This window comes from Gekko japonicus, unplaced genomic scaffold (assembly GCF_001447785.1).
Source record: "Gekko japonicus isolate JY-2015 unplaced genomic scaffold, Gekko_japonicus_V1.1 scaffold1418, whole genome shotgun sequence".
Taxonomy (NCBI): Eukaryota; Metazoa; Chordata; class Lepidosauria; order Squamata; family Gekkonidae; genus Gekko; species Gekko japonicus.
The window spans coordinates 377,519-400,398 of NW_015174318.1; the positions used below are offsets into that span (position 1 = coordinate 377,519).

Here is a 22,880-nt window from a genome sequence, read left to right on the forward strand (position 1 = left end):
ACCTCCCATTTTCAGAAGTTTCTGAGAATTGGTATATTAAACTAACTGCACCAAATTTCAGCTTGTGTCCATTATGAAAATGTCTTACTCCTAAAGTACTTCTACCAGTATAAGGTCTTCTGGAGTGACTTGAACTTACAGAGAGAAAAAATAAAAGTACAATGTACAGAAAAGTATGTCCTTAACGAGTAACACAGAAGAAGCTTCACATTGTATCAGCAAGAATCTGTTATTATGTGGAGCCTCATATGAAAGCATTCCACACAATATGCCAAGTAAAGCCTTTTGACTATCTTTCCTGAACTTGAAATGCAACTACGCAATGTGAAAGGCAACTAACATCAGAGGCAGCATAGCACCTGGCTCCTTTCTCCTTGGCTTGCATTAACACTAAAGACATGGGATGAAAAGCTAAAACATGCACTTAGCAATGGGGATTTATATTGTGTGGGGAATGGTAGGAAGAGGAGATACGTTATTTCCTTATTTTATTACAAACAGCCTTGAACAATGAGAAAAAGCTGTATGGAAATATATAATTTTAAAGAACAAAGTATGAAAAAATACATATATATCACCCATCTGAACTCTGCTTACCTTTCTTCAGTACACTCCTGTTTCTCAGTTCCATCAATTTCAATTTCTATCAGTTCTTCTGCTTCTCTCTTAGTCATGGCTGTAATATTTCAAGAGGCAGCCTGCAAAAGTAAAAGAAAATTATAAATTAACAACTAGTTACTTATTATTTATTTAAAAAATCTGTATCTTGCCTTCCTGCCCAATTAAGGCCATCAAGACTGCAAATAATTAAAAAGAGCCAACATCTAAAAACAATGCACAAGCACATTTATATCTATATAGATATATCAGCAATTTTTTTAAAAAACACAAGATCAGTTAGGGTTCACCAGACCAAGCAGAAAAGTCTTTACTTGCAGAAGAAGTGATGGTAATAGACAAATACCCCTGGGGACGGAATTCTGTAGTTCTGGTGACATAACCAAGCAGGCCATATCCTTGGGATGCCACCTGACTACCTGCAGAAGATAGGGATACTCAAAGCAAGGCCATTGAAGACAACTGTAATGGTCAGGTAGGTTCATATAGAAAGCACTGATCCTTCAGGTATGCTGGTCCCAAACTGTGTGCAGTTTTAAAGGCAAATACCAGCACCCTGAATTAGAAGCAAACGAGGAGCTGATGTAGATGGAGCAATATTAGGATGATACAGTCCCTGCTACCTAATCCATCTATAGCTTCTGGACAGTCTTTGACAGCAACCTCATGTAGAGCACACTGCACTTATCTAATGTAGATGTTACCAGAGCATGCACCAAAGTGGCAAGATCTTTTCAACCCAGGAAAGGCCACAGCTGGCTCACCAGATGAAGCTGATGGAAGGCTGCCCTGTCCACTGCTGTTATGTGTTTATCCATCAGGAGGCTGAGGTTTAGCAACACATTCAGACTGCAAACCTGCTCTTTTAGGTTGAAATGCAACCCCATACAGAACAGGACACACAGCAAATCCCGGTCTTTCGGAAAACCAGTAGCACCTCAGCCTTGCCAGGGTTAAGCTTCAGTTTATTGGCTCTCATCTATCCCAAAGCTTCTTCTTGGCACTGGTTCATTTATTTATTTATTTATATACCACCCTCCCCAGATGGGCTCAGGGCGGTGATGATTTACACAGGCTCCTTGCGATCCACCAGAAGTGCAAGACAGTGCTGAATGTCATCGGCCTGCTGGTGACAACCTTTTCCAAACTTCTGGATGATCTCACTTAGTGGTTTCATGTAAATGTTGAAAAGCACATGGGATGAGATGTAACTTCATGGGATGCCACAGGCCTGAAGCTAAGCAGCAGTCCCAACTCTGAGAAATGGTCCAGAATGGTCCATGATCAACAATATCGACAGCCCTGAGAGATCCAGGAGAATCAACAGGGTCACACTCCCTCTGTATTAATACACAGACTTTTCGCTAACGAACAACAACCACAGATCCTGAGAGACCCCAAATATTTATTAATTTATTTTATACTCCGCCCTCCCCGCTGAAGCAGGCTCAGGGCAGCTAATTCTAAGAAAGCTTACTTGGAAATGTCCAATCAAGACCAAGATGAGTTAGTTTTTATTGCTAGAATCTACGAACTATTTTTAAAATTTTATACCAAATTTCAATCTGCAGTGAAATTAAGCATAGGAATGTTATTGTATAAATATGTGAGCAAGAAACTTTTTCTCCACCTTTGTAGTTCTGAAATCTACTTTCAAGGCATATGATAGCAGACAGATATATAACTAGATGATAAAAATAATTTCCCATATTTAACTTTCTCATTAATATTGTATGCATAGACATCCTTATAGTCCCTTAACTTGTGTATTACACCAAATGGGCCCCAACATATAGAAAATGAATCTTTTTAGAACCTTGCCTTCACAGCTTGCCATAGTCTTTGAAGTGTTGATTATATTTTTACTAGCAGCAAAGCCCATTGTAAAAGCAATACAACGAGCTCTAGAAAGATGTAATGTGTAACAAATGTATAGGCTGGAAGCAGGTTAAGTACAGTCTCGCCCGCCGCAAGCGCCAGCCAGCGGTGACCCTGCTCAGCTGGCCAAATCTGACCTCCCCCGGCTGGGCTAGCCCGAGCTGTGCAGGTCGGAGGTTCCAGCTGAGACAACATGGGGAGGCTGCTGGGCCACGGATGGCTGTCCATCCGGGGAAGCCACCCACTTCCCTCGTCCCTCCCTCCCGCTGTGGGGCAGGGGGTGCAGCTGGCCTGGGGTGTGGGGAGATGGGGAGAACGATGCCAGAGTCTGCTGCGGTAGACCAGGCTCGCTTACCCCCAGGCTGCCCTGCAGAGACGGCACCAATGAGCCAGTCTGCAAGCACACCAGTGGGCCCAGTGTAAGGCGAGGCAGGAGGCACCAGGAGATGCTGCACAGGATCCCCCCCCCCCGCAGCAGGCCTGCGGAGCCGCCACCACCGCCTCCAGCCGGGCTCTGCCTCTTCTGAGCGAGCCGCAGCAAACAGGTGAGCGGTGTCACCCTGCACATAATCTGGCGCTCCTCCATCCTTGACAGCGCCGCTATGACCTCTGTCTCCGGCCGTACCTTCCCAGCTGTGCGTTGCTGGCCGCCAGGCTTCTGCCAAGGCCTGCTCAGGTTGGGCCAGCCTGCACGCTTGGAGCCTTTGTCTCTCTGGGCCGAGCAGGGTTGTCTCCCGTCTGCCACTTTGGAGAGACCCTGCCAGGGCCAGGTGTGGGGAAACCAGGCCATCGCTGCTGGCACTGCATCGTGGCAAACGCGGGGCCCTTCAGCCAACTGTCTTCTGAGGAAATTTTTGGCCGGCGCCACTTCTGTGGGTGGGACTCAGGCAACATAGCCAGTGGATAGGGACAGCTTCTGAGTGACCCATCATGGAGTCAACTGATGTGTGGAATGTTCAGAAAGTGCCACCCCAAAACACAATTATATATAAGGAGGAATTCTGATTTTCAGTAAGGTATTGGCTACCAAGTAGTTCACAGGGATTAGAAAACAGTGCATTATGATGATGACAATTCAATAAACACGTTTCTGGAGAAGTTTCTCCAGTTGGCAGTTTCTGCCTATGGAGTGTAGGTGGAAGGCTCTTTACTGGATAGAGATCCAGCTGTGCCTACTTGATAAAAATAGAACTAACACCACTAGTACTTTTATTAACAAGAGCTGTTGTCCAGAGAAAATGAGACAACAGGGCAAGCACATTCTGCTAATAGTTTGGCAGTTCATAAGCAGCTACTAAATATTATTTAACAGGTCTGAAAATACAACACCTATGTTCTGTCTTACCAAGGCAAGGCTCCAGAGACCTTATAAATAGCAGTTGTGGAGGCACCTCACTGTGTTCATGGCTTTTGTGCACAGCTTAAAACACTTTTTACAAAGTAACTAGATGACCACCATCTCACACATTGAAGGAACAGTGGACTATCACCCTGAAATAGCTCCTCTAGTTTTTGACAGCACGCCTCTAAAATATCTGCAGTAACTTTATGAGAACCGAAAAAGTCCTTTAGACCAAGCTATAGGTATCCCAAGCAGAATCAGCTGTTGTACAGCACTTTGAATCCGGAGATGGTGAGAAGGTGCAGAATGCAACTTTTGACTACTCCATCAAGAGGATATACCTATACACTGCCGGCCAACCACCCATGTACGTATCAAGGGCTTGTATTTTGTTCACACGAAATAAGAGAGAAGGCGGCCGCCCAACATGGTCAATTCTCAGCCGGGCTTCTCTACAGGAAGGCCTGTCCACGCAGGGAGTGGAGGAACTCCTTCCCACCCACCAGTCACAGAAAATGAAGGCGAAAGCCCACCGAGGTGAGGCGGACCAGAGGGCACCGCGGGAGCCATTCCGCCTCAATCCAGGCCTTCCTCCCCCTCCCGCCCGCGGCGGCGCCTCCTTGTTGTTTGAACTCGGAACGGAAATGAGACTCGCGCCGCGCGGGGCAGAAACGGAAACAAAACACAAGAAGCAAAGAGGCCACGAGACCCCCCTCCGCCCCGGATACAGCGCGAGGCGCTTCCCTCTGCCCCCCCGCCCGCTCTCCTCCCTTGGCGTCGTACGCCCCGAACTCACCCGCCTCAGCCTCCGTCAGTGAAAGCACACTACGAGGGCCCAGCACAAGCAGAACAGCAATAGCCACTTTTCCTTTTTCTCCCTCTTCCCTCCGGCCTTGCCACGCGGAAAAGCCCTTTCCCGGAGGACTCGGAACGTTCCCTGCGAGTGTCAGTTTAGGAAAGCCCGGGACGCACTCAGGCTCGGGTAGCTTGGCCTACGCGGGAGGCCCTGGCGGGGAAAAAACGTACACACAATCCCCCCCGCGCAGGCACAAAAACTACACGTCCCGCCATCCTTTGCGAAAAGACGCAACTGACGCCAAACGCGCCGCCCACTAAGGAAACAAGCTTTTGCGAAACTCAGGACGCTTTAACCACGCTGTTATTTTAACTCGGAAGCAAATTCCTCCCCTTCCTGTGGAAGAACAGATTAAATTGCTTGCTCGGGGCTTTTAGTAGGTTTTATTTCCCTTTGATAAAAGATTTAAAGTGCGAGAGTTCCGAGTGACTTCGGCTTATACATCTGCCGCTGTACGGTGAATCCTATGGTGGACGTGTAATTGGGGACGGGAAGAGGGGAAGTATAAGCAAACTCCCAACATCCATTGCGTGTCTTAAAGGTGGTGCCATAGTGGTTCTAGGACAGATGTAGGTGACTGCTCTGCTGCTTGTTGGAGCCAGAAGGGTAAGGAGGGAGCGCTACGGGGAGAAATCGCGGAGGCTGGCCGTGTCTCAAAAAGGGATGCTGATCCTGTTTCCCCCACCCTACCGCCGGTGGCAATGCTTTTGGATTTCTTATTCTATACCCTCTTATAGGCTGATTTAGCCTAAAGCCCCCCCCCCCCGCCTTTTAACAAATTAATTTACTTTGAAGTAGTTCAGAGAGAATGATAGGCCTAAAACTAGCCAGTGAGCTTCGTATTTGGGGATTTGAACGTGGGCCTTCCCAGTCCAGTAATGTAAAGGTTGCTTCACCCAGGGTTCTTACTGTACAGGCTTATCAGCACAAACTGGCCCTAAAGGCCAATTGGTGAATTTCAAAAAGGGTATTTGTATTATGTGCTATCCAAGGATGTGTTTGTGTGGATTACCATACAAGTCAGGACAAACAAGCACTTTGCTGTAATTTTGAAACTTTTTTTTAATAATGTAATTTGTGTTTACATGTTTGAGATAATTGTTGATAATTTGTCTTCCCAGCTGAATCACCTGCAAATTCATCATGGTTCTTCAACAGTTCTTCAGGTTTTCTTACATTTTCCGTTCTGCTGTCTCCATCCACTTACGTAGAAACATTGGTTTTTCTGCTGTTGTGTTCAATAAGGCAAAGGAACTTGATCCTGTGCAAAAACTCTTTTTGGACAAGATTAGAGAATACAATACAAAAACCCAGTAAGTGGAATTTTAAGGAACCAGTGCTTTGAATATCTTGTTATCAATTTGATGAAAATTTAAACTAGCTGTGTATTCCGTAGTTTATATTATTGGAAGGCTTTTAAAATTTATATTCTGCTTTATAGTCCCAAGAGGATCTCAAAATAGCTTACAGAATATCCTCACAATTAAAAACACATTAAAGATGAGCATCAGGAACAAAAATAATATCTATACAGGGGTCCAGGCTCAGTCAGATGTGAATTTCCTGCCTCTGGTCTTTCCCAGGTTGATAGCCTTTCCTTTGGTAACTGCTTACCTGGCAGAGCAAAATGTACAGGGGAAAGGGAATGGAGCTGAGTAGTCGGTGGAGGCACTTTTTCCTTTGCTGATAGTTGGCAGGCAGCAGTTCCCATGAAGGTTCTTGTGTAAGCCTTTCTAGAACTTGGTTTTCAGTAATATGTAATCTATTGACATGCAGTGGTATTGTTTGTTGATCAATCCTGCTGGTATATAGTAACTTTAGAGTAAATTTGGCCAATGTTTAAATTCCCTACCTTTAAAGTAGCTTAGCTGATTGTAACAGGAATGGTCCAGACTACAAGGGCTGAGTTTTAAACCTTAATATAGCATAACAAATTATTATATACTTACTTACTTTATTTAAGGAATTCTATATAGCACATAGGCTTTTAGGCAAAATAATATAATGCATCTCTCTGGCAGCTGCAAATATATCATGGCTGCAATAAAAATCTGAGCCACTGCCATTAATTCAGTGCTTGGTTAAATGTACATCAACTTTGTTGCTATTTTAATTTTCACCTGATATTTGAAATTATGTATGTAATATATACCTCTTCCTAAAGTGTTGAATGGTTTTCTTTCTAATGTAGGTGATAAACAGTGATTGAAACTTGTTTTCTTTAAAGGGTACCTCTAGGCTCCCGCAACTCAGTGGGAAAAAGTTGTGTGGGACAAATTATTTTAAATGCATAGGAAGAAAACGTAATACTGGTATTTGTTTCATTTATGCCTCGTTTTTCTCTCCATTGGGAACTCTGAACAGCTTACAATATTTTCCCCACCTGTCCACCTCCATTTATCTTCACAACTACCCTGTGAGGTAGGTTAGGCTGAGTATATGTGACTGGTGCAAAGTCACCTTGCAAGCTTCTGTGGACAAATGGCAGTTCAGACTTGGGTCTCCCAGATCCTAGCCCATCACTAACCACTTCATTAAGCGTGCATTGTTTTGAATAGTGAGCTTTAGTTGCTGCTAGTTCTGTGCTATGACAAAATAGTGAAAAGGAGAAAAAGTTAGTGTAGTCAGTTCCACTATGAGTTTGTTCAGTGGATGCTACCATTCAGGCACACAAATTATTAGGCTGAGTGGTTTTTTTCATATATACCATTTGCGCTGCTTATAGCAGCTTGAGCCCAAATCTGGCTTTGTGGGCAAGACTCCCGCATCCAAACCATTAAAGAGGTGTCCCTTGGCACTTTAACACAGGTTTCTACAAGGGACCACTGTTGAAGAAAATGCAGTAACGTGCAACCATTAAAATACATTTTCTTTGCTACCTTGATAGCCTTTCCTTTGCTCTTCCATTGTGCAAGTCTGGTTGTGATTACATTGGCTCAGGAGTTTTTCTTGCAGAAAGAAATAGTGGTTGTGTTCTGCCGCTCAATTCAGTGTAGTCCTTCTTTCAGCCTATGGAGCTTGCTTTCCTCTGAAAAAAGTGGCTCTTCAGCCATAGGGAGACCACATTCATCAGAGGAAGGCTTCAGACTTTGCTGAGTAAAATGGTTGAGTACGTGCCAGTGGATCTACTGTGTAGAGACTTCTGTTCTTTCAGGCTTCAGTGATCCTCCCAGAGAGCAGGGGTAGAGAGGCTGTTTCTTGAGGCTCTAGACTGTAGTTAGTGAACCCAGATTTCTATCTGGTAAATTTATACAGATAGCAATGTCATGTTTCTAACTTAACCATAAGCTGGGCCTCCATATAAAGATAAAACTTGTTCATTATAAAACAGTCTGTATTAGTTTTTACTACATTCTCAGCTGGCTTTTCCAAGGAGCTGAGGATAACACATGGTTCTCCCTCTAATCTTATTCTTCTTAGCAATATTGTGAGGTAAGTTATCATGAGTGACTGACCAAAGGTCACCCTACTTCATGCTTGAATGGGGATTTGGACTCTTTATCTTCCTGTTGCAAAATCAAATTCTGGCCATTACACCACACCTGTTCTGTCCTGTGGCTTCATCCCTTATGTCATTTTTCAGTAATTGCTCTTCTAAGATTGTTCTGGAGAATTAGAATCCATCTCTTCTGTCAGCTGTTAAAGCCAACTTTGTAGCCTAGACAAAATCAACCATTATCTGTGTGTTCAATAAGTGTCATAACTTGTATACAACTAATGTATACATTTTAATCAAAGGGATTGATCGTTTAGATTTTATAAACTCTTCAGGTAACCACAACATGGGGGAAAATGCAACTTTTCAAACTGTTTAAAGACTACTGCTTAAATGCTAATTATTGCATTTGAAGGAAAGCTGGTGGCCCTGTTGATGCTGGCCCAGAATATCAGAAAGATCTGAATGAAGGACTTGCTAAACTCCAGCGATTGTATGGTGGTGGAGACTTGACCAAATTTCCAGACTTCAAATTTGTGGGTAAGCTATTAATTTTTTTTACAATACAGTTCAATACAGCTTATTTACAATATAGTTCTAAGCTCATTGACTTTAATGGACTTAGTTGGGGGTATCTGTAGTCCAGACGACACTGTTAGACATATTTAAGTATAGGTTATAAATAATATCATCTTAAGCCTTGCACACTTGTAATCAATAATTAAAACTGCCTCCAGTCTGTGAAACTAGATACCCAAATTCCAAATACATTTCAGTTGACTAACGATGTGTGTAACATTAGATGGCAAAATATTCTGCAGTAAAGGGTTAGTGTTTTTAACACTAGTGGTGAGCAAGCACTAACCATCTCCCACGCATTAATTAAGTCAGTTGGCTATGTCTAAATTTTGTTCACATAAAAGTTACTTCCCTGCTGCCCTTTCCCACTGCAACCTGATATGCCCTCCTCCCTCAAGAGTGGGGGGCCTCCAGGAGCAGTATGAGAGGAGAAGTGAAAGACTGCCACAGCAGCAGCAGGAGGAGATGTGGTGAACATTCATGTCTTCCTTGCATGTGTGGATCTTTCTTTTCCTTGGCATCCAACCCAATGTTACAGAGACTCACTTGTATTCATGTTCTCAGTATAAAAGAATTGATAGATTTATTTTACCAATATGTCCATGTTTTAGTCTTGTCATCTGTTATTTCAAGGAACTGTTCCATACTTGAGAATATGCATGGGAAAAATATGTACAATAATCAAATTGATTACAAGGAAAGTATAGTCTAAACATAAGAATAGTGTTCTAATACATGCCATTTTCTTACGTCACAGTGTTCCTTATTTTGTAGCTCTTTGCATAACTGAAGAATTTAATTCCATATGGTTAGGTATATTGATGGTCTATATCCCAAACAGATGAGAATGTATTTTAGGATCTTCTAAATTACTACCTTTTGCTACAGAGCTATCGTCTCCTTATTTTCAGATGCAGCAGTAACTTGGTGTAGAAGCAACTCAGTAAACATTGCTTTTGCACAACAGATCAGATTCCAGTAGTTTGTATGTTATTGGTACTTACCATATAATATACTTGCAGATGATTAGTTTGTGAATTTATGTGGCAAACTCTCCATTATTTCTCTAGAGGTATGTTTTTGAAATAAGCTGACACTACTTTTCTTCTGACAGAACCCAAGTTTGAAGAAGAGAAGAAGTGATGGAAAGGACATATCTACCCGAAGCAGCAATGTCAGGTTGGATGTATTGTAGTGGTGCAGCTGTAACTTAAATAAACAGTTTGTTGCTCAAATGTGTGTGTTTGAATTCAGAAGGATATATATACAGCAGTTATTGCTTTTGTTTAAAATGTATTTTGTTTTACAAGATCAAAAGATTTTTTCATCATAATTCAGTCATCTGGTAAGCATAATTCAATAAAGCAGTCTATTTTAATATTCATTTTCTTCAGACATAATGAGGAATCTTATCAATGTATAGCATTTGGTTTGGTCTGTGTGCCAGATTATTGTGGGCTGCAGTTGTTAAAATGCTTGAAGTCTCATGTATTTCTGATCTTTTTATGAATGCAGATTACGTAAGCCTATTTCGGAAATTTTTGAAAGCTTGTAGTGTTTTTAAAGGTGCCAATATGATACCTGTACCAAAACAGGGAACAGGTCATACACCTGTACAATATTTGTTTGAAATAGTGGAATTGTAAATTTACTTTCTTAAGATGAAATCTGAAACAAGCTGATTTTATATAACTATCATCTTTCTATATAATAATTCTATTTTGGTCATGGACTCTTCTGAACATTCCACACGCTCCCAAATCAGTTGGCTCTTTGGTCTGTCAATCATGGCTTGCCTCCCTCTATTTCCCCCTTCCCTCTGCTTCCCCCACCAGCCACAGTTAGGACACTCACCTGGAGCTTCCTTCTAGAGCTCGTATTTCTTCTCACAATGGGCCTTGCATTGTTGGAGTTGTTGATGTTTACATAATCACAGACATTTCTTCAGTTGTAAAATATTGATCATTTCACTCTGTCTCGTGACTAAAAGAGGGAAATGAATGTTCATGGGCCAGGATTGGAGGAGTAAATTCTGCCAATTGATTTGTCCATATTCTTTTGACTGCATGGCCGGGTGAAGAAATAACATGTTTATATAAATCCAAAGGTACCCCAAGTTTGCAGAAAAATCCAAAAAGCCTTTTTAATAAGAACATCTGAAGAAATGTCTGTGATTATGTAAACATCACAACTCCAATAATGTATTAACTAATATTTCATAAGATCAAAGCTGATGTTGTAACAGGCTATTTTGGGGAGTTTGAAACAGAAAGTAGTTCTGGTGGGTGGATTGAAAATAATTTGTGTAGCAGGCTTTATACTGAGCATTATCCTATAACAAGTAAGGGGCCCATTAGACTCACAAGGGAGAATCACATACCCCACCCATAGTTGAATCTGGAGAGGCTCCAGGCTGTACTACTTCCCACTGAGTTAGAGCAACTCCCTTGGGGTGTTGTCTGTACATATACAGATAATGTAGTTGTCTTTGGGGGGGTTTAACTCCCCCATATTTTAATTTTGATTTCAGATTTTTCTGCAAACGTGGTTTCCTACGTTTACAGGAAAATCTGTTTAGCAGTGGTGTGCCCTGATCCACAGATGTAGATATCGGATATTAGTATATAGATACGCTACAAAACAATCTGCTTTCTATATGGCATTATAGTCAGCTTTTTTTAAAAAAAGTCCGGAGATAGGACAAGGCATTTTTTAAGACTAAACAACTCTTAGGGACCTGTGCCCCTAAATACAAAGATTTCAGGAACCCTGAAGTGGTAACATAATTTTTTCCTTCTTATATTTATATGTCAACTAGGAATAAGGACAGTTGTGGAAATAAATAAAACGAGATCTAGAAAGAGGCTCTGGGCAGTGCCCCGGCCTTGGGCACTCAATGTCAATTTGCTGTGGTGATCTCAGCGGGGTATAATGACACCGAGTCCACCATTTTCTCCAGAGGAACTGATCTCTGCTACCTGAAGAAGAGTTGTAATTTTGAGTGATCTCCAGCCCTCACCTGGAGATTGGCAATGATGGTTCCCCAGGAGGGAATGGCTGGTTTGGAGGGTGGAGTCTATGGCATTGTACCTGTCTGAGGTCCCACGCCTCCTGAAACCCCACCCTCTCTAGGCCCCTCAAATCTCCAGGAATTTACTACCGTATCTCCTTCCCAGCCAAACATCAATCTACTTTTATCTGCCTCTCTGACTTCAGCTTTCCACGCCCCCACACACCTGCAGCCTCTCCCGTGCTCTGAAGCCCTGACTGCTATGTCACATTGGCTGCCATACGGGGGCCATCTCAGCAGGATATAAGGACACAGATATCAATTTATAGTTCCAAATTTGCGCAGAGCCATCTCCTTGGCCAGATTTCATGTTCTTCCTTCTGCTCTTCTCTTTGGCAGATTCCAGGGGATCCCCTACTCCAGCAAGTGCTGTCCTTGTATGAAGGACTGTTGAAACTGTTCCCTATGCTCTCCTTCAATGTCCCTTTTATTTGGTGCCCCACCAGGATCTTTTGTACCCTATATTAGCTCAGTTCCCAGAGATTCCTGACGATTTTTAGGTTCTGTTTTTACTTGGTAATAACAAACAGAAATAGTAGCAAGGTTTCTTCTTAGTGCTATTGCTGTACATTCTGATAAGTAACCACTAGGTTTTTCTGTTTTTATGCTGTTTTCCTGTGCCGTAGCTTCAATTTAGTCTATATAGATTTGTATTTTCCGATCTAAATTTTACCTGATCTCCTATTGTATGCACATATGCCAATAAAGGCTTGTCAAAGTCAAGTCATAAGGACACAGTCCACCATTTTTTCCAGGGGAACTAATCTCTGCCACCTGGAAAGCAGTTGTAATGCTGAATGATCTCCAGCCCTCACCTGGAGATTGGCAACTGGTTTCACCCAACAGGCACTAAGGGGAAGTGTATTTTACCTCAGAACACATTTTACCTCAGAAGAGCAACAGCAAACTGTTAGTAGCAAAGGCCAATCAAGCCACATGTGCAAATAACCTCTGTGTTCTGACTGGCTATGGGGGGGGGGAGAGGAACAGCAAACTGTTTAGAATGTTGGAGGCGAGACTCAAGCAATGCAGCCAGTGGATAGGGACAGATTCTGAGTGACACACCAGGGCGCCAACCAATTCAGGAGCGTGTGGAATTTTCTGGAGAGTGCCACCACCAAAATTCTTTTATATATAAGGAGAGATTTCCAAGTGATCATTTAACAGCATTGAATGCAACAATTTTTTATGCTAAAGATGCATCTTAATTATCAGTGGTGCAATCACAAACCTGTAAGTAATTTATTCTGTTAAAGTTTTAAAGGCACTGGATACAGTCATGATATACAAATAATTCATAGCAACAAAATTCATAAATAGGCTTATAAGATTTTTTTTTAACAAAATAGCTGTAAAGATACTACATTTCAACAAGTTTATACTTGCACAAGTTCACTACATCTGACTGGTCTGAAAATCAAGGCACTTGAAAGAAACACTTGGCAGTGGAAAAATACATTGAACGCTACCGTTCTGGTCCAGGTTGCTAGAAGATAGCTAGAATTTTTCAGTTAATTCATTTATAGAAGTCACCACCTGCTTACTACATTGATGCCTTCATTTGTACATCAGAACAGTGATGTTGATTTGTTAGTAACACCTACAATTTCATCTGAGAAAATATTATCCGAAAATGGACAGCTTTGACAAACATGTCCTCGACTTGTAACATTAACTCACTACTATTGTCATTGGTGTTCGGCATTCACTCATTTCTAAAGAACACAGTTGAAGAGTCCCTTTGTACAATGTTTGGTGATCCTCACAGAGGTTGAATTTTTTTAGATAATAAAGGACTTGGTGTGCTTGAAATCCTAAAGAAGGAGGAATTAGAAAGGTAAGAAAATAACTGATAATTCAAACATTTTCAGTCACTGCTCTTGTCCAATTAGATCAGCTTAAGAGGTTTCTAAAGTAAAGTTAAAACATGACCAATCTGTGCTGCTTTGAAAAAAATGTGCAGCGTTCAATGTTTCTTGGTATAATCAGATGATACAGGAGCAAGAATTTCATGGCTATTACTGCAGATGACATTCTTCTGAGTCAATTAGTTTAGATGCACAGTATTCTAAGAAATTGAGTCATCTGAGCTACATGCTACAGTTACCATATTCCTGAACTATCTGTTGTGGCTCTCAGTACGCAATTTCTGTACACCAAGCAGAGGATGCTGTGTGAGTGCTACAGAACAAACTAATTTATAGTTCTCACATAAGCAGGGATGGGACTTTGGTTGGGGGAGGGGGCAGGTTGCACTGCATTGGGAACTACCAAACCGGTTCATAAATGTAAACCAGCCACTATTTGTCCTTTGCTACCACAATAAGGGAGCCTGTAAACTGGACTCTAGTATTGCTATTTCTGTAATTGCACTGGCAATCACCATTTGAATGGAAATAGCTACAAGTCACCTCTGTATATAGCCTAGTTTGCACTGAGGGCTCTCTATGTGGGCCTGAAGGTGAATTGGGTGACATGGAGATTTAAAAAAAAATATGTAGATTGCATGAACAGTCCAGTAAATTTAACAAATCTGAGAATAATGTAGGCAGCTGCTTTGGCTTGAAATTAGGGAGCTGAGCTGCTTTGGCTTGTGTTACATTCCCTGTCTGAATCAGTTTCATGAGTTACCAGAAAGCCTACACCTTATCTACAGTCTGATTTCAAGACAGGCTAAGTTAAGGAATTACATTAATAGACTCCTGGATACATTTTCCTGTGGCTGCTGCTTATTAAAAATGAGACTACTGGGAATAACCTTCCTGTGACAAGTGCCCCATCCCATAGTTGTAATGGACAAGTAAGCTTACATGAACAGCTTTTTGGAGTGTCTTATTACATGCTTGTGTATTTCAGACAGTAAATGGATGATTATATAGAAAAACTTCATGTGCATAGAAAGTCCAGCATAGCATGGAGAAGGGTTCTAGCTATGTCTTATAATGTGTATGTATTTTTATATGCACTGACCTGGATAGCCTAGGCTTGCCTAGTCTCAGATCTTGGTAACTAGCAGGGTCAGCCCTAGTTAGTCTCTAGATGGGAGACCATCAAGGTAAATCCAAGGTTTCTATGGCAGAGACAGGCAATGGCAAACCACCTCTGAACATCTCTTGCTTTGAAAACCCTATGGCGTTGCCATATGTCAAGTGTGACTTGACACCAAGCAAGGTGCATTACCACATGAGCCTATATTTTCACTGTAAAATGCTATGGATGTAAAATACTCACATTTTCATTTTGTGTTGTGCTGGGCTTAGAATTCTTCCTGATAACAAATTGGAAAAGAGCACTGGTTACATTTTCAGCTTCTCGTACATGTTATTCAAATCAAGCTTTGGGTGTTCTAGTTCCAATTGCATTTTCATTTTTTAAAAAAACGATGGGGAATAGGACTACAGTGAAGCGATTGGCATGCAGGAAGATAAAGAATGGCTTGTGTCATAAGACTCCCTTCTGCCAAGTATGGGATTTTTTGTTTACATGACTTTCTCTTCATGGAAGAGTCCTCACTTAACAGATGGAAACTTTAAGACCCCACCTTATGAGATTTTTACATTGGTAAAATGAAAAGGCATTTTGATTGGCTATAAATAATAGACATAAATTGAAAATCCTGTTATTTACAAGCCCCATGGATATGATTAAGCTTTGCTGAAATAAGGGATGTTAAGGAGTGGGAATTTGTCAGGGGAGAAATCCCTTTGTATTGCAACATTGCTTTTCTAGTGCTGTCGTAAGAACAGTTCTTGAGTTGTGTTCTCATTAAGTCAAAAGCGTGGGTTTTTTTTTTTGCAAACTAGACCAATCTCCATAAACTGAATAAACAATACCTTATTTCCTAAGGGTTTCCTTATTTCACAATTAAAAGCAAACATTAGGAAGGTAAGAGTCAGCGTCAAACATCAAGCCTAGGAGCCAGAACCATCCTGTCCAGGATTCTTATTGGGCCCACAAGCAACTGGGGTGAGGGAGGGAACAGGTGGCTGCTGGGGGGGGGGAAACGGGGGGCTGGGGGGGGGGGGGGGAAGTGGGCAGAGCCACTCTGATTGTGGCTTCAGCATGGCAGAACAGCCTTGTCTGCAGAATCCCTTTGCTTTGGTGGCAGCCTCACTGGTAATTTAAGAGCCACCGCAGCTGCATTCATGTCGGCTCAGGGTTCCAAGGCAAGGTCGCACATCTCTCCATTTGGCCTGCAGCTCCAGGGATGCTGTCTCAGATGGCTACACGGATCAGTGTTTGCATGTGGCGGGGGGGGGATAGATGATCCTCTGTTGGCGGCCAGCACACCTGCAATATTCGTGTCCCCCTCCCATGCAGTGGCTGTGTTTTGGCGCATTGTGTGGCATTCTTCAGCAGTTTCTTCTACACATTGGGGGCCTAGTCCTGCCACTGAGCATGTGACTCCATGGCCAAGCCTTCCCCATGGACCACCTGGTGGCCTTCATCCGTAGGCAGCTGCTACCTTGTGGGGATCAGTGCCTGCAATCTCCGGTTATACTGGTTGCTGGGTGGCCTGGGACCTCTGCCACATGCACAGCCTTGTGTGCCGGTGCCTGCTCCCCCATCAGATGACTCAGCAGCCTTTGGCCTGGGGCAGCTGCTGCCATATGGGGGTGGCGCAGCTTGCCAATGATCTCTGGCTTTAACTCCCACCATCACCCCACCACAGTTTGCCTGGTGGCCATGGTTGGAGGTGGCCGCTGCCGCGCAGGCATCTCCAGCTTATCTGGCTTTGCTTGGCCTGGGTCCAGCCGTGCATGTGGCCTCAGACCTGGGCCGCCGACCCCGTTTCTGCAGGTGGGGTGTTCACCTTGTCTTCCCAGTCCCTTCCCATATTGGTTCGGGGGCAGGGGGAGCTCACAACACCCAGCCACTTCATGTTTTTACCTTGGGGCCCGGTCTCACAGTATTGGTGGTAGAAGCGGGCTGGGGAAGGGGTTTGCCCCCCTCCTGGCAGTTCAGGAGCATCTGCCCAGCACTGCACGATCTCCAGTTCACCTATGCGGATTTTCCTCTGCACACACACACCAGCCTTGCAGTGAGAACACACCAACCTGGAACTTACCAGGTGCTCTCCTTTATAAAGTTGATATCTCCAGTACCTGGCATTACATTTTATGGCACACATGGCCTAGCCTGACAAAGTCACATTTACATCAGATCTGGCCCTTGTAACAAATGAGTTTGACACCTCTGCATTAGATACCAGTGACCAGATTGAGGAATGAATGAGACGTATGTGACTAATGCAAGAGATTCTGCTTAATTGTACTTAAATTGCCAGCTGCTAAAAATAAACAGGAAAAATAACTGTACTTACATTGAAGAATTTCTTTCTAGAAAACAAGAAGAAAAGAGACAATAAAGTATCTGTTATTTATGTTTCATTGCTATCTTTAATGATACTGAACTGCAGGGAATTCAAATTGTTTCTTTGGAAGTCTCTGTTTAGAACAACCATTGGTACGTACTGTGAAGAGTCCTTCTCTTCTGAGGTCAGGAGGATATCTCCACGGGTTATTCCCACCATGGTTATAGGGAGGCAGGAAACAGTTTCCCCCCCTTCCTGTTGGTGCCCTCGGAATAGCCCCTCCTCAGTTCTGGGACTCCAAAGCAATAATCTCAGAGCAAACATAAGCCTTGCCCTACAAAACATAACCATTAAAGATAACAGAACCTGAACCGTAACTGAGAAAACAAAGGAAGTTGGCAGAATAGTTTAGTAAGAAGAGAACAGCACAGAATAAAGAGGAAATGATGAAGATGGGACGGCTGAGATGTCCTCCTGATCCCAGAGGAGAAAGACCCTCCACGGTAAGTACCAATGGTCATTCTCCCTCTGAGGTGGAGGACATCTCCATGCGACCTCCCAAAGCAGTGTCCCTCAAACGGGCGGGTCATCATCATCCTCAAGCATCACGACATGCTGTAGTACTCTTCATCCAAAGGCCACATCCGCGGATGCCACAGTGTTAAGGTTGTAGTGACGCACAAAGGTAGATATGGATTACCATGTAGCTGCCTTGCAAACTTCCTCTACTGATGCTTGGTTGATAAAAACTGCATTGGTAGCTGCACAATGCAGGGAATGTGCCGTAATCCCTCTGGGGACGTCCTGCCCCAAGGCCCTGTATGCTACCACAATGCAGGACTTGAGCACCGTGCTAATGGACGATCTGGACATTCTGTCCCCTTTTTGTGGGGGAGAAATATTCATAAGCATGGAATCCGTTCTGCAAATGGATTCCATTTGTGCGATGTAGATCTTCAGTGCCCTCATAACATCCAGACTATGCCATACGAGTTCCTTAGGGTGTTTAGGATTAGGGCAGAATGTAGGTAAGCAGATTTCCTGTGCACGATGGAAAGCTGACATCACCTTTGGCCGAAAGGTAGGATCAGTCCTGAGCACAATTTTGTCTCTGTGAAAGATGCATAGGGAAGACTTTATCAAAAGCACACTGAGTTCAGAAATCCTTCTTGCAGAAGTGATGGCTACTAGAAACAGGGTCTTCATCCTCAGCCATCAAATTCCCAGCTCACAGAGAGGTTCGAAAGGCGCCTTGGTGAGTGCCACCAGAACAGAGTTCAATCTCCACATTGGAAAATGATGTATCTGTGGGGAAGATTTGGTTGCTGCGCCCTGCAAGAAGAGTTGAATATGAGGATGTTTAGTTAATTTGAATTCCCCCAGAGAAGGTAAGGCTGCGAACAACACTACCGTCTGCCTGTGCAATGTAGACGCCTTAAGACCAGAGTCCAATCTCTCCTGGAGAAAGGCAAGAAGCAATGACACTGATGGAGAAAGGGATCTGCCTTTTTACATCTGCACCACCGCACGAAGGGTTTCCAGGTCGTATTGTTGACTGTTTTCTAGTGGACAGAATGGTGCCCATGACCTCCTTGGAGTATCCTAGCTTCGAGATTTTGCCCCATTCAATCTCCAGGCAGTCAAACACAGCCAGTCTAGGTGCAGATGGCCTTGGGACAGCATGTCTGGGGTCACTGGAAGAATCAATGGCGTTGACACCGACATCTCCCTCGGAGCCAAGAACCAAGGACGTCATGCCCATCTGGAAGCTATCAAGATCACTTCTGCTCTGAGCTCTCTTATCCGGTGAATGGTCCTGGAGATCAACAGGAATGCGTAAAGTAGTCCCTTTGGCCAAAGTGTGGAGAGAGCATCTGTCGCCTCTGCCTGCTGGTGGTAATATCGTGTGAAGAATCTCGGTACCTTGTGATTCGTTGGTGACGTGAACAGATCGACTGATGGTTGACCTAGTTGTGATCTAATCAGTCTGAAGAGGTCTGGATGCAGTGTCCACTCCCCCTCCTGGAGAGTCCCCCTGCTGAGCCAGTCAGCCAGAATGTTGTCAACCTCCTTGATGTGTTCCGCTCTTATAGATGTGATGTTCCTCTCTGACCATGAGAGTATCTTCATCACTTCCTGGTGTAGTTGAGAGGACCGAGAGCCTCCCTGCTTGTTGATGTAGGCCTTGGCTGAGATATTGTCCATGCGAACCAGAATATGATGACCTTGGAGCTGATGACCAAAGTGAGTCAGTGCAAGAAATATCGCTCTGATTTCCAACAGACTGATGGGTAGGGTCACCTTGGCAGGACTCCACTTACTCTGCACAGGGGAATCCTCCAAGGTCGCACCCCAGCCGTGAAGACTCGCATCTGTGAAGATCTCTATGCACTGTGGAACGTAATATACCTTGCCCCGACTCAGATGATCCAGACTCATCCACCACAGCAGACTGCTCTTGACTTTGGAAGGCACTCGAAGTGTGATGTTCCTTTTTTCCATGATTGCTCTCTGGTGGGGCCGAAGAAAGAGTTGCAAGAGTCTGGTGTGAAGGTGTGCCCATTGCATCATGTCTATGCTGGAAACCATCAGCCCCAGAAGCTTGGCCAGGTCCATAAGAGAAGAGCAGGTGCTGCAAGTTACTAGAGATGCCATCTCTCTGATCTTCTTGGCCCTGGATACCGGTAGAAATAGCGCATTGCTCCCAGATGCTCGATCTTCTGTGTGGGTTGGAGAGAGCTCTTGGAGAAGTTGACCAGGAACCCTTGATTCTGGAGGCATCTTAGTGTTGTCTCTGTGTTTTGGATGGCTTCCCCACGACTGCGGGCCCTCACTAGGAGGTTGTCCAGATACAGGTACAGATGGATCCCCTGGCTCCTGAGATGCACAGCAGGGTTCATTACCAACTTGGAAAAGAGTCTTAGAGCCATGGATAAGCCAAACGGCAAAGCTTTGTATTGGAAGTTTTGATTGTCCACACACAACCTCAGAAAGCGCTTGTGAGCTAGATGAATTGGAACGTGAAGATATGCAGTTCTATGGAGGTCAAGAACTCATCTGGCAAGAGAGATTTTGTGATGGTTCTCAAGGTCTCCATGTGGAAATGGTGAAGTTTGATGTATTTGTTCAATATGGCCCTCCAGTCACCATTCTTCTTGGGGACCATAAACAGGATGGAATATAATCCCTGTTCGTGATCGGGAACTGGTTCTATGGCCCTGATGTCCAATAAGTGACTCAAGGCCTTGTTGACGATGGCTGTCTTGTCTGCAGACTTGCTGACTGGTAATCTGAGGAATCTTTCTGGTGGTCGGGTTTTGAATTCTATGGCATAATCATGAGACACAATCTCCACCGCCCAGGCATCTGCCTGAGCCTCTGACTAACCTGTGAAAATGGAAAAGACAGACTCCCACCAGAAGAGACCCGTAGTCATGCATGTTTGAGCTTGGTGTCACGCTACCCTCTATCGTTCTTGTTGAATGGTTGCTTGGGAAATCTGACTCCGAAAGAACCCCGTTTTCCTGAGGATTTGGGAGACTCACAGGACATCTTCTTTGTATCTTGTCGAAATATTGGCAAGGAATGTTGACTATGAAAGGAATAGTTGCCCCTTCTCTCAGAGCACCATACGGATCTGGGCATGGCCTTCTTTTTGTCGCACATTTCCACGAGAATCTTGTCCAAGGCTTCTCCAAAGAGCCGATCCCCTTGGAATGGATAGGCTGTGATGACGGATTTAGACAGGGCATCAGCATGCCATGCCCTTAGCCAGAGAAGCCTCCTCATTACTGCCGTAAATGTTGATGTTTGGAAGAAGTTCTTCTTACAAAATGGAAGTTTAACTCTGGAGAATTTCGTCCATCTGGAATTGGAATTGCACAAAAGAAAAGATTGAATTATATATGCTGTAATTTTGTAAGATTATAAGCGTCTTTGCCAGAGGTTCTGACTGTGAGCAGGCCGGAGCCAATGCTCCTGGAGATGGAGAATATGGGCACCTGGATTCTGATGCCAGGGCAACCAAGGAACCTCTTTAGGAGGAATCAGAGCAGTCTTGATAGTCGGGCCTGCAGGAACCAACTGTGCTGAAGCGGGCCCGGAATGGGATTCAGTAGTCAGAGCTGAGGGAAGCCAACCTGAACTAGTAGCGTTCAAGCTCGGAACAGACTTGGGAGGAACTGAGGAAAATGCCTTTTCCCAAAGTGCAGCAGCCTAAAGGCCCCATCTGACTGAGTCTTATGTGTAAAGCGCTGGCAAATGGAACAAGTCCCACAGGAGGCAGAATTCGTGCTCATCGCTGTCTGTCATCTTGGTTACACATTTTGCACATTTTTAAACAGCATCTTAGTCACCATGATAGGGCACCACAAGCTCACAAAATGCGGAAAGTCCAGTTGGGACTTGCCTCCCTTGAGAGGGACTCCCAAAGTAGCCAGAAACTAGTCCATGATGGACAAAAAAACTTCTTCAAAGGCCAAACAATGAAGAACCAAGGAGCGCACTAGAAAAGCTTCCTATCCTTGCGGCGGCAAAAAAGGAACTGAGGGAAGGGGGTGCCCGCCATCAGATCATGTGACCTATTGATTGGGAAAACCTGTGCACATATCGGCTCCATAAGGAGTGGGGCACCCCCTTTAGGAGTTTTTAGCTAGGAAAAATGTATCTGTGGCCAGCCTGTGCAAGTGCAGTCCCAATGTGGGGCTGCATGAGAAGACGGAAGAGGAACTGAATCTATCGCTGTTTCAAAAGAGTAACTTTAGGGGTAAACTGGACATCACCAACTCAATTCAAATTTCCCACAGCCAGACTGCCTCTGTGGGGAACTAGCTGCCCTAGAGCCACAGTATGAGGAGAAGAAGGCCTAAAAATAGACCCAATTAATTAAACATTGTTACATTTTCCCTGAACGTATGCTAGATTGTAGATTCTCTAGTCTGTGACAAATTCCTTATCCTGGAATAAGATTTGGGGTCTACCAACTCATGGCCAGCTCTTCCTTGTCAATCTACATGTAAAACCACTATCTCTCACTAAGCCTTAAGAACAGTACTTTCTTGAAAAGAATTAAACTTTTTACTGCTTTTACTTAATATTGTCCTTTTATTGCACTTTCTGTTAGGGATCTGCTAGCCTGCTCTAGAAATACTTGTGTTCCTGCTGGTCCCACTCACAGTTCATACATTCATTTTGATAAAGGTAGAAAAAAGTTTTACTTACTTGAAAAGTAACCTTTTGTTTGTGCATAATATACTCCAAGACCACAGGAAGCTATTATTAAAGACACAATTACCACAGCAGCTATAATGCCACCAACATTAAGGTCATCTAGAAGTCAAAACAAGGAAAATGTAACATTGGGGGCAGTGACCACTATAAGTCTTGATAGAGGACAATAAAATATCCCCACTCTAAATGTTCACGGAAACCACAGTCCTATAGTATTACAATGGGAAATGATAGTTCAAATTCCACCTCAATCATACGCTTTGCTCAGGTTTCTCATTTTTCCTGTACCTTTGCCTCACCCAGGTGCATAGCCACAGTGGGGCATTTGAGACCATGCCCCCTTATCCGGCAGCCATGCCCCACCCCCTCCCCAGCATGTGGAAGGGCGCCCCTGCCACCCGCGACAATTGGAGAGATGCATGCTGCCATCTTCTTGGGCAGCTGAGGAAGCCTGTGCCTCTCAAACAGTTAGAGAAGTGTGTGTGTGTGTGGGGGGGTCTTCTTCCTGCTTCTGTAGCTGACTTTGGCTGCAAAAGCGGGGGGGGGGGGCGCCCCAGC

At 43.9% G+C, this 22,880-nt stretch overlaps 3 protein-coding genes across 7 annotated transcripts in view; 1 reads left to right on the forward strand and 2 right to left on the reverse strand.

The window, feature by feature from the left end:
* GABPA (GA binding protein transcription factor alpha subunit) overlaps window positions 1-4,863 on the reverse strand; it is a 35,438-nt gene extending 30,575 nt beyond the window's left edge. The window contains exons 1-2 of the mRNA XM_015424209.1: window positions 4,635-4,863; window positions 598-698 (exon numbers count right to left, since the gene is read on the reverse strand). Of these exons, the coding sequence (XP_015279695.1) occupies window positions 598-674 (77 nt within the window). The 5' untranslated portion in view covers window positions 675-698; window positions 4,635-4,863. The remainder of the gene's footprint in view (window positions 1-597; window positions 699-4,634) is intronic.
* Window positions 4,864-4,988: 125 nt separating this feature from the next.
* On the forward strand, window positions 4,989-10,094 carry ATP5J (ATP synthase, H+ transporting, mitochondrial Fo complex subunit F6). Of its 3 annotated transcripts, none has more exons than XM_015424212.1 (4): window positions 4,989-5,070; window positions 5,816-6,007; window positions 8,546-8,670; window positions 9,824-10,094. In XM_015424212.1, the coding sequence occupies exons 2-4, from the start codon at window positions 5,838-5,840 to the stop codon at window positions 9,850-9,852; spliced, it is 324 nt and encodes a 107-aa protein (XP_015279698.1). In that variant the 5' UTR covers window positions 4,989-5,070; window positions 5,816-5,837; the 3' UTR covers window positions 9,853-10,094. The 3 variants fall into 3 exon arrangements, with proteins under 3 accessions (XP_015279698.1, XP_015279696.1, XP_015279697.1); XM_015424210.1 differs by having other exon boundaries at window positions 5,000-5,146; XM_015424211.1 differs by lacking the exon at window positions 4,989-5,070 and adding an exon at window positions 5,165-5,300 and having other exon boundaries at window positions 9,824-10,092.
* Window positions 10,095-12,869: 2,775 nt separating this feature from the next.
* The window catches only part of JAM2 (junctional adhesion molecule 2), a 64,665-nt gene continuing 54,654 nt past the window's right edge, over window positions 12,870-22,880 (reverse strand). The window contains exons 7-10 of one of the 3 annotated variants that reach the window (XM_015424203.1): window positions 22,314-22,364; window positions 17,103-17,118; window positions 15,011-15,047; window positions 12,870-13,593 (exon numbers count right to left, since the gene is read on the reverse strand). In XM_015424203.1, coding sequence (XP_015279689.1) covers window positions 13,561-13,593; window positions 15,011-15,047; window positions 17,103-17,118; window positions 22,314-22,364 — 137 coding nt within the window. In that variant the 3' untranslated portion in view covers window positions 12,870-13,560. Of the gene's footprint in view, window positions 13,594-15,010; window positions 15,048-17,102; window positions 17,119-22,313; window positions 22,422-22,880 lie in introns of all 3 variants that reach the window. The other 2 variants (XM_015424201.1, XM_015424204.1) reach the window with 2 other exon arrangements.

What these genes read in the sequence shown, in the direction of transcription:
- ATP5J (XM_015424212.1), top strand. Translation starts at nt 5,838, where the DNA reads ATGGTTCTTCAACAGTTCTTCAGGTTTTCTTACATTTTCCGTTCTGCT. An exon ending in GAATACAATACAAAAACCCA is followed by an intron (nt 6,008 to 8,545) that starts GTAAGTGGAATT and finishes TTGCATTTGAAG; the next exon opens with GAAAGCTGGTGGCCCTGTTG. An exon ending in TCCAGACTTCAAATTTGTGG is followed by an intron (nt 8,671 to 9,823) that starts GTAAGCTATTAA and finishes TTCTTCTGACAG; the next exon opens with AACCCAAGTTTGAAGAAGAG.